The 17,942-nt window shown below is 39.9% G+C and overlaps 1 protein-coding gene across 4 annotated transcripts in view; it reads left to right on the forward strand.

The window, feature by feature from the left end:
- Positions 1-17,942, forward strand: part of PLEKHM3 (pleckstrin homology domain containing M3) — a 128,205-nt gene that overhangs the window by 55,218 nt on the left and 55,045 nt on the right. For 2 of the 4 annotated variants that reach the window (XR_005626665.1, XR_005626664.1), the window contains exon 7: positions 1,275-1,432. Coding sequence is in view for 1 of the 4 variants with exons in the window: in XM_039700913.1 (XP_039556847.1) it covers positions 1,275-1,432; positions 11,296-11,473 (336 nt within the window). In the remaining 3 variants the exon portion in view is untranslated. Of the gene's footprint in view, positions 1-1,274; positions 1,433-11,295; positions 17,639-17,942 lie in introns of those variants that run through there. The other 2 variants (XR_005626663.1, XM_039700913.1) reach the window with 2 other exon arrangements.

Consider the following 17,942-nt stretch of genomic DNA (forward strand, 5'->3'; position numbering starts at 1 on the left):
TCCCCATGCACCTCCTTTTCCAGTTGTATTTGTTAGTAGTGGCTTTCTTGGCTAGTGGGCAGGAAGTTGCCCTGGAACACAAATTTATTTCTTTACTACCTGGCCTTTGCCTCTCTGTTGTTCTTTGCGTTGATATCTCTGCTTTCTCTAGATTTGGTTACATCTAACCCAAAATACAAGTGGTGTGTTACCATATTTAGGGAAGGGTGCCTGAACTGAGTTTGACACTCATTTAAGTGTAAAACTCCCCACTCTTGGGTTCCAGGGCACAGCCCCATGCAACTCTTCAGTCAGCAATTACTGCATTCTTTTTCCTTTTTACGGGAGGTTGCTATCAAATCCCATGACACATTTCTATCACTAATCTGGCAAGCTGCCATTCAGACCACAGGAAGCCCAGAAGAGAAGAATATACACTTAGGGCCTTATTCCATCTTCATTCTTCCCTTCAGCAGCAGAATTCCTTAAAGTCTCTAGAAGTTTGATCTGAATGGAAAGTATTTTGCCTGAATAGCACCCCTTATTGAGACATTGTCTCCAAGTCACAAATTTAGATGAGTGTTGTGGTTAGCAGTTTAAGGTTTGGTCATTTTTTCCACACCAACATGAGGAGTGCTAATCACTTCTCATGGTCTAGCAGGATTCTCTGGGACTTCTTGATTTGAGAGCTGGACACTGAAAGGAAAAAAAAAAAAAACCCAACAAGTTCCTCTTCAAGACTTTACCTAAGAAGTTATTTATTTTGGCAAGGAGCAGAACATTGTATTTGAATGGTTTTCAGTGGGAAACACAGTCCTACTAAAGGATTAAAGCCAGGACTGTATTCACAAAATACGTGCAAAAACCTTGTACTTTGAAGGAAAAGAAACAACCAAAACTGTGATATGTTCATAAAAAGTAAGAAGAAGTGAAAATTGTAAGGCAGTATTCATGGCTGTCAGAGATAATGTGGAAGCCTTAGACTCATTTCCTATTTACTTCTTTGTGCCTTATTGTATGAATGCATTGCTGTACTTAAAATTACTACTAATATACTGTTATTGCCATGTAGAGATTTACAAATAGATAGTAGTTTTCATGTTTAGATCATTGCTGTTTCAATGACTACTTTATCACTTGTGTTTTGATGGAGCTATACTTATTGGGAAGTAACTTTCCTCTTGTTTTTGCCAACAGAATGTACCTGCATTTCTGTAGTAATAAGTATTGTCTGTCTTTCAGGTCATTCTGGTTATTTCTGGGGGGTTTCATTCAATATTGTCTTCTCATTTCAGGTTATTGAAGGAAAGCTGGCTCCTTTCTTGGGGAAGGTGATCAAATTTGCCACCTCTCATGTGTACAGCTGCAGCCTTTGTAGCCAAAAGGGTTTCATCTGTGAGATTTGCAACAATGGAGAAATCCTTTACCCCTTTGAGGACATTTCTACAAGCAGGTACTCCAATGTGGTAATGTCAGTCATACATTTGATTTGAGTGTTAAAGCCTGGAGGATTATCAGCCTCGTGACCTTTTATTTAAATAATTAGGGACTAGATTCCACTAATGCACATTTCTGGGGAGCTACAGTAGATCACTGCTCCAGGGAGGCCACCATGAGCAAATGTGGAAACAAATGAGAAGTGCTACTTCCCAAGGTCCTGTAAGTCTCAGAACAGCTGTTCAGAAAGGGAAGAGCCCCCACTATCACACTGTGTGATTTATCCAAAGCTCTTCTGAGTTTGCAAAGTGTCCTGAAAAGCCAAATTACTTTTCTGGAGTGATCACAGACATCTTTCTGTTCTCTGGTATCACTGGGCCCATAATGTACAGGGATTATCCCTTATAAAACAATAACCATCATTCTGAAGTGTCTTCCCCATGAAATGTTATGGCTAGTTCTCTGCTCTGTCTGCTTATTCCTCTGTGCCTGTATATGCAAGATTTTTAGGGTTTCTTAAATGATATTGTTATTCTCAGGTGGCAACAAAGTAAGTGTGAGTGTATGTGAGTTCTAAACTAAACAAAAAAACCCTTTATTTTAGATCATGTAGAGTACTGGATGCCAGGTCAGGGACAGGAGTCACATGGGAATCCTAGAAGCAAAATGCAGGAAACCAAAGCAGACTTGGCCACATAGCAGTGTTACTACTCTTTTTCAGTAGTGTCTTGGATTTTGAATAAAGGAGATATACTTTCTTCCACCCTTAACAGAAAGACAGTACATCTGACAGCACAGCATTCATCCACAGATAAGTTTTGGTTTTTTGGCTGTTTCAAATACAGTCATTGTACTTTGTTCTCCAAAGTGTTCATTTAAAAGGGGGAAAAAAACAAAGACCCACCTTTGGAAACAATCAATAGGAGCAGCCTATTAAAAGGGTTTGAAGAATCTGGTTCCCTTGCATGCACAAAGATGTTAAATTACAAGTAACCAAGGACTACTCTTAAGAGATTTTCAGTCTGATCTGAGTTGCAAAGGTTGTTTGCACATTGTTTTCCCAGAGTCTTATTCTAAAAAATGTATTGACAAAGCAGTGGATAAAAGCTAAACAAGGTATGTGGCTGAGTTTATAAACAGTTTTTAAGAAAGAATGCATCTAGGGTGCATGGTGAGATAGGCTGAGTTAAAAGACAGAGATGGCATAAAACATAAGATGTCTGTGGAGACTGCATAATAGGTGATTGAAGATATTCCCAAAAGATTAATGAGAGTGTGAAGGAACATTTGGGAATACAAGTTTATGTTAAAATTTGTCAGGGATTTTTGGTCACAAAACCATTATTGGCTGTATATTGTTTCCCTGCCCTTCAGCTGAGATCAGACATACCTTGCAATTACAGAGTTCAAAACCCTCTGGAATCAAATAGAATTTGTCAGCAATTCAAGCCAACAGAAGCTGCTCTAGCTCCTGTGTTTATGTGAGTTAGAAGCCAGAAAGGACTTGTGTTCATGTTTCACAAATGTGAAGTTATGGTTGATGTCATGCCAAAGACAGCAGTCTTTGTTAATGGTTTTAATTAAAACACAATCAGCATGAAAGGTTCTCCAATATTTATCTTTCTTATTTCATCATTCTACTTACTCCTTTTGTATTCCTTATAACTAAACCTTGTTTTTATCCCCAGCATTCTCTGTTTCCCTTCCTAGTTAGTTTTCTCATCTCGTTACTACACATGCACCTATGTGGAACTAACCAGATTATTTTAGTTCCTTATTTTTGTTCTGGAAGCAAGTTATGCCAATGGAGGAGCTTTTACAGTAAAGCTACTGTGCAGCTCCATCAGCTCCAAAGCAGTGAGAGAGAAGGCCAGGTGGAGGAATTTTGTGTTTGTTTCCATCTCTTGAAGATGAGAGAGGTTTCTGAAGTAGATGTGCTGACCACTACAAGATAAGGTAAGGTGAGGAGGCCAGTTGGAAATAGAGAGATGTACAGAGTAACCTGTGGCAAATGGAATGGCAAGTCCTGAAAGGTCCATGTGAAGACTTGCAATTATACCTGAAAATTCTGATAATGTGTTCAAAATTTTTCATTGTCTGAGTAAAACAGCTCAGATTTGTGATTTAGTTGTACTATTCTGAGTCCACAGTGTACAGAGATAATTGACTACAACTCCCTTTTCTCCATCCTTGTTTTCTGGAATTGCTATGTACTGCACAGTATTCATGTTTTGTTCACAATAGTGGACTGCCAGGTATCCTAGCTGATGCTGGTGAGTTGAGGAGGAAAGAGCTGCTGAGCTCTGAAGACCACATTTTTCTTTTTGCATTTTGAATGTTTGTTCACTTTTGAGCTATTAACTCTACCAGCAAGCTGGGCTGTTAGGTTAGAAATATTCAAAAGCGAGTGCATGACATCTTTTGCAAACTTCAGCTCTTTGCTGCATGTTTGAAAAGTGAAGCCTGCTTTTGTGCACGTGTGTATGTATATATGTATGTCTGTGTTGAGCTGGCATTTGGATTTTTGGCTACCTCCCTCACGTTTCTTGCTCTTTGGGGAGAAGAGTGACAGCTGTCAGAGTGGCCATTACAATTCCAAGGTGGTTCTCAGTTGGCTGTTAACTTTCTATCCTCATGGTCTCTTAGGTCAGCTTTGAGGTGAAGAGATTGTTTCTCTCCAAAATATTCTCAGCAGTTTCTGGCACAGTGTTCAGTAGGAATTTATGAAGGATGGGTATTCTTTAGATAGATACAGCTGAGAGAAAAAGAGGGCCTCTCTTGAGGGCTGGAGTTTCTCTTTGGTCTGGTTATTTGCTTGAGAGTCATTTTTGTCAGTCCTTGGGCAAACAGAGTGAATACCTGGGTTATGCACTCCTCAGGGTTTGAATACACATATATTACATACCCTTCTCTCACTAATCAGTGTGACACATTCCTTTGTTGGCAAACGGTTCCAAAACAAACACAATCAGTTCACTTAATTAGCGGGTCTGTGGGCTGTACTTGGCAGGCTCTTTACATCCTGCTCAACAATGCAGCGCAACAGTTTGCTGCCTTGAATGTAAGGGTGGGCTCACAAAGTCATCAGCTTTCTAATGATACATCCTTTCTCTGGCTGTTCTTGGGAGGTGGCCATTCTGCACAGATCTTAATGAAAGCTGTGATTCAGTAGTTAAACAATTTCTTAAAAATTGTCCCATCCTAACTTCCAAACTTCCAAGAAGTTTGATTCTTCTTCCCTTATTTGCCTCTTTTCTATCTCACCCGTGTTTATATAATACTTAATCAGAGTTCTTTCAAAATTTCACAATTTCACCTTGTTTTCGAAGGCCTTTAAATTGTGAGAACTATTTAAAGCCTCTTGAATTAATTGCACATTCCACAGACCAAATTTGCAGCTAACGTAAACTCTCACAGCTCTGCTTTTGCTGGAGTTCTGGCAACTTAAACAAACTGAGCATCTACCTCCTGTTTTATTTCTTCGGCTAAATTTGCCCCGGGCTTAAATTTAATAAGTAAACACATAGAATTATCATATTATATCACTTATTTTATATTTACAGATGTTGTGCAATGATTTCAAATGTCCTTGACTGTAAATTGGCTTGTTAGAGCTATCCTTACCCATTAGCAAGCAGGCACTTCCCCTCAAGTTGCTCTGATTTTGCTTGTTCTTCACTAGTGTGGGGAAGAGGTTTTGTTTCTTTCTCCTAAAATTAAAAAAAGACCCAACAGTCAACAACAGAAGTGAAGTCTGGGTAGTGGCACTGTTGTCTATAGTAGTGGCTGTATTTGTTTATAACTTAGAACAATTTTTAACAATTTTCAAATCTTAAGGAATACTGAGAAAATGACCTCTGTAATGAGAATAGAATTTATTAAAACATGTTTTCTGTCCCATCAGATAATTAAGCAATCATAGTTATGGTTAAGATTATGTTACCCATTTAATAAAGTTTTGGTCTTGCCTGTCATCATCCTAGTGATTACTTTCACAGGCAATTAAATTTGTTGTGTTTTGCTGGTAAAGTTACTTGTTTGTTAAGAACAATTTAATCCATTCCTTTCCTTTTATGTGCTGACTGTAGATGTATGTGAACCATGGAGAGCTGCTCTTTTGTGTTCATATTCATTTATCAAGGCTAAACTGTTTTCACTTTAAGTTAATTTGTTCTGCTGATCAGTTAAGACATGTAGACCTTTTAAGATACAAACCAGAAGGCCCAAGTTTAAAATAGACGTGCCACAGAACAGACTTGACTATATCAACCAGCTTGGATGCCTCCATAATCTTTGGCCACCATCCTGATAAGACCTGTGAATGTACTTTGCACATAGTGACAAAGCCTAAAGGCTCTGGGGCTGTGCAAACTTACAGCTTACTGTGTTATGGATGCTGTGTCACTGCACAAATGCAACTTTGAGCATTTGGGAGAACGTTGAAGATAGATGTTAGGTGGAGAGACTGAAATATGCAGTACATAGTATTTGCAGGAAGTGCTTTGGCACAAGGCAAAGGCATCACTCAAAGTACATCATCTTCCCTCTTGCTTTGATTGGTTTGTCTTTTGCTAGAAAGCCTTCCCCAGGCTCACCTGAGTTGTGCCAGTAGTTTAGTACCTCATTTTTGAAAGAGTTTAGCTTATCAGATGCTGATAGCTAGTTCAAAGCACTCTGAAGTGATCTGCTCAGCACTTCTTTGAGGAAATGTAGACACCTAAGTAGGTGTTAAGTTCTCTTGGTAATTTAATTTCACCTGAATCTGTCAGAACTGATCAAAATCTTCTGGCCCAGATTGTCTTATTTTTGTTTGTGCAGGGTTGCACAGTAATATTATCTGGAAGATGTAAACAGAAAACAATAAAGTATACCAGCTTTTTCATCAAGTATTGTCTTTTGCAATTGAATCAGCTTTAAAGGTTGGTTTTACTTGCCTCATGTCACAGTGGTTTTTAACTGGAATGTTCAATCAATGTCATATTAGTGCCAACTTCCTTCCATTCGTTTACCATGTGGGCATCCCTCCCTAGGCAGGCTACTTGCCTTGGTTCCTAGGCAACTGGAATAATATTGCTGCACGTGTGTGTCAGGCATTGATTGCCTTTGGGGCTTTTTTTGTATTGTAAGTGAACACAGGCCAGTCCTTTTTCCTTTTCTTTGTGTTCTGCTAAAGGCTCAGGGTTTGAAGGGCCTGTCTATGATATTCACAGCTGAGCAATTCAGAAATGCCTGCAGACAGGCACATGTGCATGGTGTGGGATGGTGATCACGCTGGAATCCCCAGGCAAGGCTTACTTCAGCCAGTGTGGTTTGCTCTTTGGGATTTTTAGTAGCCAAGTTACAGGTGGTTTAGTGTTTTGGGTGCCTGGTGAATGTTTAGCATCATCTAAGGAAAACATAATGAATAACCATTTAATCCTGCTTTTACTCTTCATGGTAGGAAAGAAGAAACTGAAGAGTTTAGTCATGAAGGGTTAAGCCCTAAATCAAATCCTTGCTGAAATTTCTTTGAAGGGATTACTCACTTGACCAAAGGTGTCCAAGATCTTGCACAAAGGAAGCGAGTTTCTAAAATGAAAAAATGAAATCTAATATATGAAATAACAAAGAAAGGGTGGTGGGTGAGTATGGCACTGCAGTGAGACTGGGAAGCTCTTTGCCCTTGTCAGCTCTGCTAGGAGCCCCTGGCTGACCTTGAGCAAGCCAGTTCACTTCTCACCTGTTGTGAGGTGGGACTGGTGTTGTATCTGTACAGCCAGCCCCTGTGCATGGCACTGAAGGTGTCCTAATAAACCTTGGTGACTCCAGCACTTCATCCCACCTTTATATCAGTCACATTGGTAAGTCTGTCAACCAGTAAGGTTCCTAGGAGACAAAAACCTGGCTTTCAGATGACATCCTGGGCCACCTGTTGATCAACTCTGCTTCATTTTTGTCTGTTTAAGGTGAAAGGACTTTGAGGCCTCTTTGTGTTGTACCCTCCATTTCAGGCACCTGATTCTGCTCAGGGGCACTTAATGGTGGTGCAGTACAGGGAATAAATATGAGCATAATCAATTGGTTATGCAGCATCTAGAATTACTTGAGCTATAGTCCTGGGAAAAATAGCTGGGAAGCATGAAAAGAACATGCTAGAATTTGCAATTTACTAAATATTGATATGTTTCAAGTGCCCAGACTTAATGGGAGATACTTTGTCATTTCCTCAGCATACAAGGAATGATTATATGCTTTTAATGTAGAAAGCTTTTTTTTTTGTCACTAGTGATGATAATAATAAGAGCATTATAATGACTCTCTGGCTGTGGAGAGCTTTGCCCTTTCTCTTACACTTTCCAGTGCAATAGAAATTAGTTAGAGAACTGAATTATTCCCTGCATTTTTTTTATTCCATACAAGTAAAACATCCTTAAAACATAAAACACCCCCTAAAGTCTCAACAGAAATTGAGTTAGGTCAGGAAAGAGAAGGAAAAAAAAAAAAGAAAACACCAAAATAGAGAGGAAGCTATTTCAGCTGCCTTCTTAGAAGACTGCAAGTCTGTGTGAAAACAACACGCAGTGTTCACTAAATCTTCAAATACTGTTTGAAAAATAGCAAGATGCTATTAATGTGCAGTGTCACAATATCATTCATTAAAGAAGGAAACATGAAAGGCCTGAATGGCTATGGGCTCATCAGCTTATTATCAGTGGTGAATAGCATTCTCACAAAGGATGTAGGGACTTTTTGGCCTCTAGACAAAGAATAAGTCAGGATTCAGAAATAGCACCTGAACTGTGAATTACCTATGACAACAACAAGGGTTAAGGGAAAGATAAGTAGGTGTAGTGAACTATTAAGTGAGCCTTTTATAGGCTACAAAATATATTTTATTTCTCCAGAGAAATAAAATAATTTTAATATACTGAGGCTTGAAAACAACAAAAGACCCTATAAAATTCACATGTGGAGATAAAATTAGGTCTCAGAATTAACTAGGAAGCAATCTGTTTGTAATATTCTGAAAAGGAATACAATGTTGGAGGTTTTGTTATCACTGTAACGCAGTGAGGTTAGAAATGGTCAACCAGTTGGCATTCCAGGGCCAGCTAGGATTGACTGTATTTGAGATGAGGAAAAGCAGAGCTGTGTAGGTAGCTAGGGGTAGTATAGCTCCACCACTTTAACAGGAGTGACTTGCCAGTTTGCACAAAGGCAGGGCAAGATCAGCATTGCCCCCTGCCCTGGTGACTTTGTCAGTGAGGGGGACAAAAGCACGCAGTGAAGGCTGAAATGGGTGTCCTCTCTACTTGTTCCTGTGCAGAGCTAGAGGCAGCTTTGTTCTCCAGCTCAGAGCACCCTTCCTCTAGGCTGCTGCTTTGTTGTCATTTGGACCCCTTGGGTGGGCCCACCCTTCACCAGAGAAGGTCTTCAGAGCAGCAGTCAGGGGGCACCACAATGGACCCACGATGGCAGCAGTGGTGCCACTGCAGGGACTGTGAGATCAGGGCTGGCTGTTTGCTCTGCTTAGTGCCTGACAGTGTGGGGTCCTGGGCACAGCTTCAGCTACTGCACCAGCTCTAATGAATAACAGTTCAGGCAGTTTTTCCCTCTGTTTTGATTTTAAGCGATGGGAAAAAAGTTTGTTAATCTTTTCCACTGACCTTATTTCTGAAAAATGAGTTCATATTAATTTGAGCACCATCAGTCTTTGTTCGTTCTGCTGATGGCCTTTGACTTGAGAGACCAGGTGTGCTGGCTCCTTTCTCATCCTGCTCAATCCATTTCAGCAGTAATTTCTGATAGGTTCTGTCATTTCCATGCATGCTGTAGAGAAATATTGGGCTAGCAGAGCGGGTGGTGATGTGAGAGCACAAAATTACACTCCTCATCAATCATTACCCTCCAGCAACTTCCAGGGCACTGTAAACTGCTGACTAACAAGGGAGAATTAGCTTGATAAAATCACCATTAGTGTCAGTTCAGAGTGGTGTAAAGTTTTAAAGACACTGCTGTCTTCTGTCTCTTCTTTGCCCATTAGTGTGTCTGTTTGTGGAGATCCCAACCCAGCAAAGCACGTAAGCACACTTAATGGAAGGCAGATCAGTCATCCCAAAGAAATCAGTGGGATATGAGTCCTAAGCATGCATGTGTTTGCTTCAGTGGATAAGGGCAATAACACACTCTCTGAGCACAGAAATTGTAAATATCTCTGCATGTGCAGGTTTCTTGATGCAAAACCAGATTTAGACTGTAGCTGGACTGAGAAATCCAGCAGTCAAGTTTTACTGCAAGAGAGCATGGAAGCCAGTAGATATACTGCTTTATACTTAGCCTTGTTCACCTGCTTTTTCTTACTCATATTTAAGTTTTATCAGTTTATGCTAGTTAGAAATGTGCCTCCTTAAATCTCTGCACAGCCTTCTTAAAGTTCTGCAGTTATTAAAATTTATGCCATGTATAAAACCCATGTATAAAACTTCAAGTGCAGCCAGACCAGGAACAGTTTTTTAAAAGTTACAGGTGAGATGCAACCAATATAGCTAACTGGTTGTGTTAGCTTATGGACTTCCCTCAGTATTGTCAGACCACATGCCTTATGGCTTCTCACTTTTTGGGGGTTTCTTTCTTCATGTTTTTAATTTTTCTTCACAGTCTTGAAGACAAGAACCTTATTTCTATGAAAAATAAGTTCAAAGCAAACCAACAAAAAACCCCACTAAAGTTATAATAATGGGCACTTGGATTCTTATGTAGTCATTTGACTACAATAGCTGCAAGAAAGGAGAAAAAAGTGGGAGGCATTTCAAGATGTCCTACAGAATCACCAAGGGTGACCAACATCCACTGTTTGTATTTCAGGATTACTCTAAAGTTTCATGTTTTGTTGATTTTTATTATTTGATTATCCAACTTAAATCTAAGACTTTTACCTCTGACAGTCCTCCTTTTACTTTTTCCTTTGGTTACAAAGCTGTAGTGACAACTCATCACTACAGACAGATATTTGCATTGAAAGGCTGAGAATGTCCAACTGTTGAGTTGTAGCCCACTCAAGATGACCAGATGTTTCATTGCTCAACATCCATCTGCATCTGGGGCTTGATCTGCTGTGACATTAAGTTCATTGCCTCACAATGCCCCAAAGTAAGACAGTCATCTTGTTTGAGCGGTTGCTTTAAGTCCCAAATGTCACATTTGAGAACAGAATATCACAGCTTTGAATGCCAAAAGCATAGCTCGATGTATTGATCAATTGATCAACATAGATCTGTTATGTTCATCTAGTCTAGTCTTCTGTAGGACACAGGGCAGACAACATCACTTACCTCTGTTTCATTTTTACTTTTGAAATGACAACTTCTGCTGTTGAAGTGGACTGTTCTTTACTCTTTCCAGAACAGCTGAGCACTGGAGCTTCAATGAGAAATATGTCGTATCATGGCTGTTGCAAATCATAGAATCTGTTTCTGCAAATGCTGAAATATACCTTATTGAAAAATAATACAGTCACACCTCATTTACAAACAAAGCAAGACTTGTCTTTCATAAAACAAGGTTGATGTCTTTTCAGTGATATACCTGAATACTAGTTACTAAGAAGAAAAGTATTAATCCTTCTAAAAACTTGTCTGTGAAGCAGGAGTGCTGGGACAGATTCTCAGCAACTGCAAAATTAATGCACGTCAATTTATTTTAGTGCTCCTGAGTAGCTTTACACCAGCAGAGGTGTGGCCATACCAGTGTCTTTTGCAATGCCACTCTAATGAAGCATAATGCTCTTTGAGCTCCAAGAATGGTGCCAAGGAATACCTACTGCCCACAGCCCACGTGAAGCCCGTTGCATGCTCTGGTCCTGTGTTGTGATTCAATTTTGACACTAATTTGTGTTTGCAGGTGTGAAAGCTGTGGTGCTGTCTTCCACTCTGAGTGCAAAGTGAAGGCTGTACCATGCCCCAGGTGTGTGCGTAAAGAATTGCAGAAGAAGCAGAAATCCTTCTGGAGGCAACTGAATATGGACGAGAACTTCGAAGAGTCTTGCAACATGTTTGAATTGTCATATCAGAACACATGAGGTCCTTAAGGCAGTGACCAGCCTGAAGAGAATCCCTCTCCCAGCTGCCAGCTCAAGCAAATTCTCTGCTTAGACAGGCAGAAATTGTTTTGAAAAATACCTGACCTTCTTCATCTGTGAAATAAGAGCTGCCAAAGTGGCCATAAAGCCTTGTTGGCTTTGAAATACCAATGGCTAAACTGCATTGAAGTCCAGCCTTTAGCTCTCATACAAAATGTGGTTTATGAGAAATGCTTTAGGATTAGCTAATTAAGTACCCAATTTTCTTTTCCATCTCTGGAGAACACTTTATCTCAAGGCAGAAAATATTTGCTGTCATGACTGCATTATTTTTTATGTTGTTCACTTAGAGTTGATGAATCATTTACTTATTTATGTGTATTATTTATTTATTAGTAGCCTTGGCAGGGGTTCTGGTAAGGTGTTTCACAGAACCCAATAGAGCAGGAATTATTTTAAATCCACTGTCTCCTTCTGATATGGACATGTGGTTCCATTTCGTCATGTTTTCAGAGAACTATCTTAAAGGATCAGTGCATTCACATTTTAAAGGATCTCCCATTAAACCTTATTCAGGGTGCTTGCAAACATAAGACACAGAATAATTCTTTCAGTTATGTTTATAATATTTATAACCACCCCAGTGAACTACTCCATATTCAGATAAACATGGGACTTGTTGCTCTTTTTGTTCAGGCTGGAAATATCAGTTAAGCTCTGTCACTGGAGTCCTTTGAGATTTGTGCTGGTTACTCTTGATTTATGGGAGGCTGTGTCCTTGTCTGTAGTAACATGATGTTGGTTCTTCTCCTTCCAGTCTGAAACTTTAGGGCATTTTAAGTGTTCACATTGGTTTTCTTTTTCTTTCCTGAAGTTTACTTCAAATGTTTTTCTAATCTGAGCCTGTTAAATTGATAGTCAGGCAAGTGGTCTTGCCCATTTTAGTTAGCAAATACCTCCAAAATTGTGAAACACTACTTTGCTGTTTTCATGTGCTACTTGTGTCCTGCATTCTCTCTGAGCTCCGAGACATTTATAGTTCTGTAATGACTTCCATGGTGGACAGTGAAGTTCCTCGAGGTATGATTCTGCTTCACACACCTGGAACACAGGGAAGTATAAAACACAGTGAATTATTTTGTAAAGGGAAGTCCATGATGGATTTAACTGGGCAGGTGTGTATCATTTCTGGCAGTATGTTTAATTCATGGCAAGTTCACTTCCAATGAGCAGTTACATTGTCTTACCCCCATTTCACATTGCTGACTCTTTTCCACACCCTGCAGTGATTTGTGTATTACATACTTATGAAAGCATTCATATATACACACACATCTATATATAGAAAGTAAATATGGTTTCAGAAGAATAATGCCAGTTGCATGTGTATTTTTCCTCTCCTCTCTCACAGGTTTGTGAAAATATGGAATACTGATTTTTGCTTCCTATATAATCTACAGACTGTTGTATTCAAGGCAGAAAGCAGTTTTGATTGTTGAAGCATCTCACTAATTGCTGAAGTATTTTAAATGAAAGAACAGGGTACATCATGCTCACATTAAAAGGTAAAATGCTACAATGAGTTGCCTTGTACTGGAATATAAATGGTTACCTTTTCCAGCCTCCAGTCAAAGAAGAAAGTAGCTTTTTCAAATTTGAGTGCAACTACTATATATATATATATAGATATATATATAAGCATGTTTATATCTCTATACATTAGACAACCAGTGCCTTTCTTTTGCAGAAATCCTTCTTTCATTGGGATTCTTTAGAAGGAAGTGAGGGTTTTTCCATGTGCTTGGCAAAGTGCTGTAGGGATTCCCATACTTAATAAACCTGGTGAATCATGCACCTTTGTCACTAAAATGAATACTTCCCATACACAATGGTGTCTCTGTCTCAGCTCACTGTTCCTCATGTGAAATGAGTTGCTTTTGGCTATCACCCTTAAAGGTATAATGTTCCTTGCAAATCCATTCCCATGCAAAGAATTCCCTGTGTGTTCAGAAATGCAAACACTGGGGAAGTATTGTGGAATTAGTCAGGCAAACAGGAACTGCACTGGTACTGGCTGAATAAACAGAACGCTCCCATGTTTTTCAGCTTGTGTCACTACAATTACTGCTGTGGCAAAGCCAGTAGCTCTGAAGCTGTCAGCATCTGGCAGGTACTATTTTGAATTATCTGTAGACATAATGTTAGGTCATTAAAGAAAAAATGGTAATGTTTTTCGTATCATCATGCTCTGGTGTTCATAGTACTTCCCAGTGCTTGTTCATGTCCAGCTCAGTTTGGAGAAGACTGCTTAAGTGCACTGTCAAAAACCATGTGGAGTCAAGGAATCAAGGTTCAGACATTGCAAAATATTAGTTACTTTGATAGATGTCCTATCTCCAAAGTACCAGTCATGTGCGTGGTTAGATATTGGAATTGAATGTTGGAATAACAACATACACAGCATTGGAGTTGCTCTGGGTTTGTGCAGGTACTACAGAACAGTTTCTTTGCTAACAGAGATTTAAAGGATAAAAAAGTATGATGTTGGCAAAACTGCTGAAATTAGTAATGGGTCTGAAACCACTGCCATTACAAATGACATAGAGCAAGAGCATGTTATGATATTCTGTCAGTGCCCAGAGCTTTATGTAAAAGGATACTGTACAATACAGATCATGCTATTTGCTTTAAAATCCAGTGTTGCTGTAAACCAGCTAGTTCCTAAAATAAACAGACATTCATTTCTACTTTGGAAAAGTGATACAGCTTCACAGTAGCTCTAGGAGCAGGCTGTAATGTGAAAGATGATGTCCTCTCAGGGATGCCTAGCTCCTATCCAAAGCCAGTTACTCTTTATGAAGTAAAGATAAGTATTCTGTCAGCAATTTTTGTAAGCATAAAGAAAGGCTTAGTCCTGCGCTCAGTCGATTTTCTTGCAGGAGCCATCTGCAAGCAGGAGCCTCAGCCTGGGGTTCTGCAGGTGGTTTGGGTTTCAGACAGCGCTGTACCCTCACATAGTTGTCTCTGCTGTATTACCAGTGCTCTGTGCTGGTCCCCACTGCTGCTGTCTGCCCATTCTGCAGCCCACAGCCTGCACGTGGCTCTGCTCTGCAGACTGCTGGATGAGCATCAGCTGGGAAAGTTCCTGGGGGCTTTGCAGGTTGCACGACTCTGCCCGCACCCTCCCCCCACCCCAGGTGAAATTATGCATTAGTACTTCAGTCTTTGTCCTACCCAGGCATGAAATAAATTTGAATGATGCCATTTCGTTGTGAATCAAAAATAAAATATGCTGTTTGTCTTCTTCAAAGAGAAGATGCTTTAATAACTGACTGAGAAGGAATTGATCTGTAATCCAGTTACTGCTTTTGCTTTGTACAGAATTTGTTATCAGTGTAAAAATAGGATGCTTCACTGCAGTGGACCATGGCTTCACTCTCTAAAGGTACTTACACTTGTTAGTCTGGTATTATTTTAATCTAGGTCACGATTGAGACCCTTATTCAAGTTGCTTTTCCTCTTTACCCTAACCATCTACCTTTCCTTTAATGGGAAGATGGGCCTACTTAGGGGATGCAAACTGCAGCTCTTTTTGTATTATCAATCTATAAAAAGATAGATTTGTATTTCTTGTGTAGGAATCCTCCTGCTGCTTTTCTTGTTTTTTGTCTGTCTTATGTGGTGGAAAATGATGTGTTCCTGATGTGACAAAATATCTTGGCTGGCACATACCAATATGAGCTCACTGTTGGGATCCATAGGAATTGGTAGGTATGAGGGAAGGTACTCTTTTGAGAGGAATTTTAAGTTTTTTGCAGCACTGCACAGGCTCTGAACTGTTAGGAATGAATAGTCAGGGTATCTCTAGAGCTCCTCTTGTCAAGGCTTCTCTTATTATTAGGATAGTGTGTGTATTATAATAGATTGATAATAATGTCTTGAAAGATTTTTTAAAAGAGCAGAGAATGTCTGTTTACAATTAAATGGGGAAGCTACCCAGTTGAATTTTGCTTTTTCCCTAAGTTTCCTAAGCTTCCCAAAGGTCACTGCCTGGATTGCAGCTGACTGTTGATCTGTATAAAAAAATTAATTAAATAATCATCATAATCTTCTATTTTTTTTTCCTGCCACTGAGTTGCAAGCCAGTCTCCCCTCTCTCTCCACTGTCTGTCCCCCTCCTCATTCACAGTACTGAGCCTATAGCCAGGCTTGGAGCTTCATAGGTCATTGTGTTGCTTTTGAACCAGTTGAGTCCAGTCATTCTCTCCTTTGTAATTTGCCTTCCAATTTTCCCTTCCCAGTAGGAGTGCCTTACAGTACAGTATATTAGTGTCTCTCTTCCTGTTTTGGATTTCCTGATTGCATCTGCTGTTTTATTAACTTGTAGACTTAAACTGAAATGCTTCTGTGGCTGGGCCTGTTCTTTTCAAGGAGCAGCCGAGTAAATCAGTTTGCTTGTTCTGCCCTCATGAAGTTAGTTCTACAGGCTTCATGTACCAGCTCTGAAGACACCAAGCTGTGTGGGAACTCCTCATTTTTGCTCATTTTGGTGCCTTAAATTTTGAGAAGTGAATGATTTTTTTACAAATGCTCTGCCATGATGCAATGTGTTTGGCATTGGAGCTTAAAACCCTTGCTCATGACAGTTTCCATCGTGCTAGGAATGGTAACCATAAAATTGTTTACTGTCTATGCTTTGTGAGGCCATTATGAGAGAGGATAGCATGGAGATGGTATTGGTTCTTATTAAGTGTATTTTTGAGAATTGCTGGGCTGCTTAGCCTGAGATGCAGTTGTGCAAGACCTTCAGAAGCTGTGCATATATAATAATGTCAGGTACAGAGAATTAAAGGAGGGTCAGGTTGCATGCAGTTTTGCTTCTCTCATACCAGGCCCCCTGCTTACTTGCACAGCTGGGTCCAGTGCTGTGGGAGTGAAGCTGTTTCCTCAAAGCTCAATTTTAATGCAGCCTGGCTCCCTGAAGGCTGACCCACTGGGGGTTTGGTCAGCCTCACCTCAGAGGGTTAACCCACTGAAATTTTAGCAGTATTTGCTAATGTATGTGGCATGTGTCAGCCTGGGGCACAAGCCCATACTGCCTGTGATTTTGTAAGTCCACATTTGACACCAGTAGCAGGAATCCCCTTAGCAGCAGCAGTGCTGTTACTGCATTTTGGCAGTACAGTGAGGAGACAGCCTGGATAACAATGTGCAAAGTCCTTCTTTACTTGAAAACCCTGGTGTGACCGTGATGGCTTGAGTCATATGTTAAAATTACAATTTCACCCAAATTCCTTAGGGTGACCATTAATCCAAATTGCAAACATGCCACTTGTGGTCAGCATCAGAGATATCTAGGTCTGGAGAGCTATCAGCTGTCTAGGACCAATGTGTATTAGACTTTGTGCACAAGTGGCTCAATTATTTATTTATTTATTCCTGTCTAATCCACATGTTAAACCGTTACAAATCCTTGAATACACAGCATTGTTTTGGTGGGAAAAGGATTTCTTTCAGTTTGCTTATGCACTTGTCCACCAAGTTGATTTTGCTTAAACTAAACTGTGCTTTCAGTTTTGATTTTTAATTAATACCTGTGATACCAAGTTACCTTACATGAGTCCCTGCTATACTTGAGGTAAGCAGAAGTAAATTCATGAGCAAAATGTGTGTTTCTTAGGTATTAAGTGATAAAGGCAGCTTCCAAATCAACTTTAGCTCAGTCAATGCAGTTAAAAGCCAGGGAGAGCCTGGTGTGAGCAGCAGAGCACAGTGGCTGATGTGTCCCTGGCAGCCTGGGCTTTCTTTCCTGCCAGAGCACCAGCTCACCTGCACCACTTACATGAATTTTAGCATTGCTGGCAGTGCACCCTGAGTTTTTGGAATACCCTTATGTGTGTATGCTACTGTGTTAACTTATTTGCAACATTGTTATATGTGTTTCATTGTTTCAATTGTTGGTTTGTTTTTTTACTTTTGACAAGAATATTTTTTTTAATTATCTGCAACTACTGGGCAATAGTCTTAATTTATTATTGATGTGTAATGATGTTATAATTTAAATCCATTGAGTTGAATTGCTTGTTGACACTTGAGCAGGATTTATTTGGGTTCACTTGTGACTGCATCGGAGCACCAGTCCCTCCTGTATAAAGGCAACTCTCAATAAACACTAAAAAATGTTACTTGTCCTTTTGAATTTGCCTTGTGGTGGGTACTGTACCATGGGTAGGGCAAGCTCTGAAAGAGTGATAGTTTCCTTAAAAATGCTTCTCTGCTGGTTAAAGTCTTCTGAAACTAAGAAAATATGATAGTTAGTGTTCCCAGATCTCAGCCAGGAGGGCCTCTGGAAGTACTGTCGGTGTCTGCATCAGGCTCTGGGGGTTTGGATTCCCAGTTAAACCTTGTGTTTTTGGAAAGCCACAAATTCCTAGATTTTTAATGGTGCTGACCCCTGCCACAAGCTCCC

Source organism: Passer montanus, unplaced genomic scaffold (genome assembly GCF_014805655.1).
Source record: "Passer montanus isolate IOZ18808 unplaced genomic scaffold, ASM1480565v1 scaffold1, whole genome shotgun sequence".
Taxonomy (NCBI): domain Eukaryota; kingdom Metazoa; phylum Chordata; class Aves; order Passeriformes; family Passeridae; genus Passer; species Passer montanus.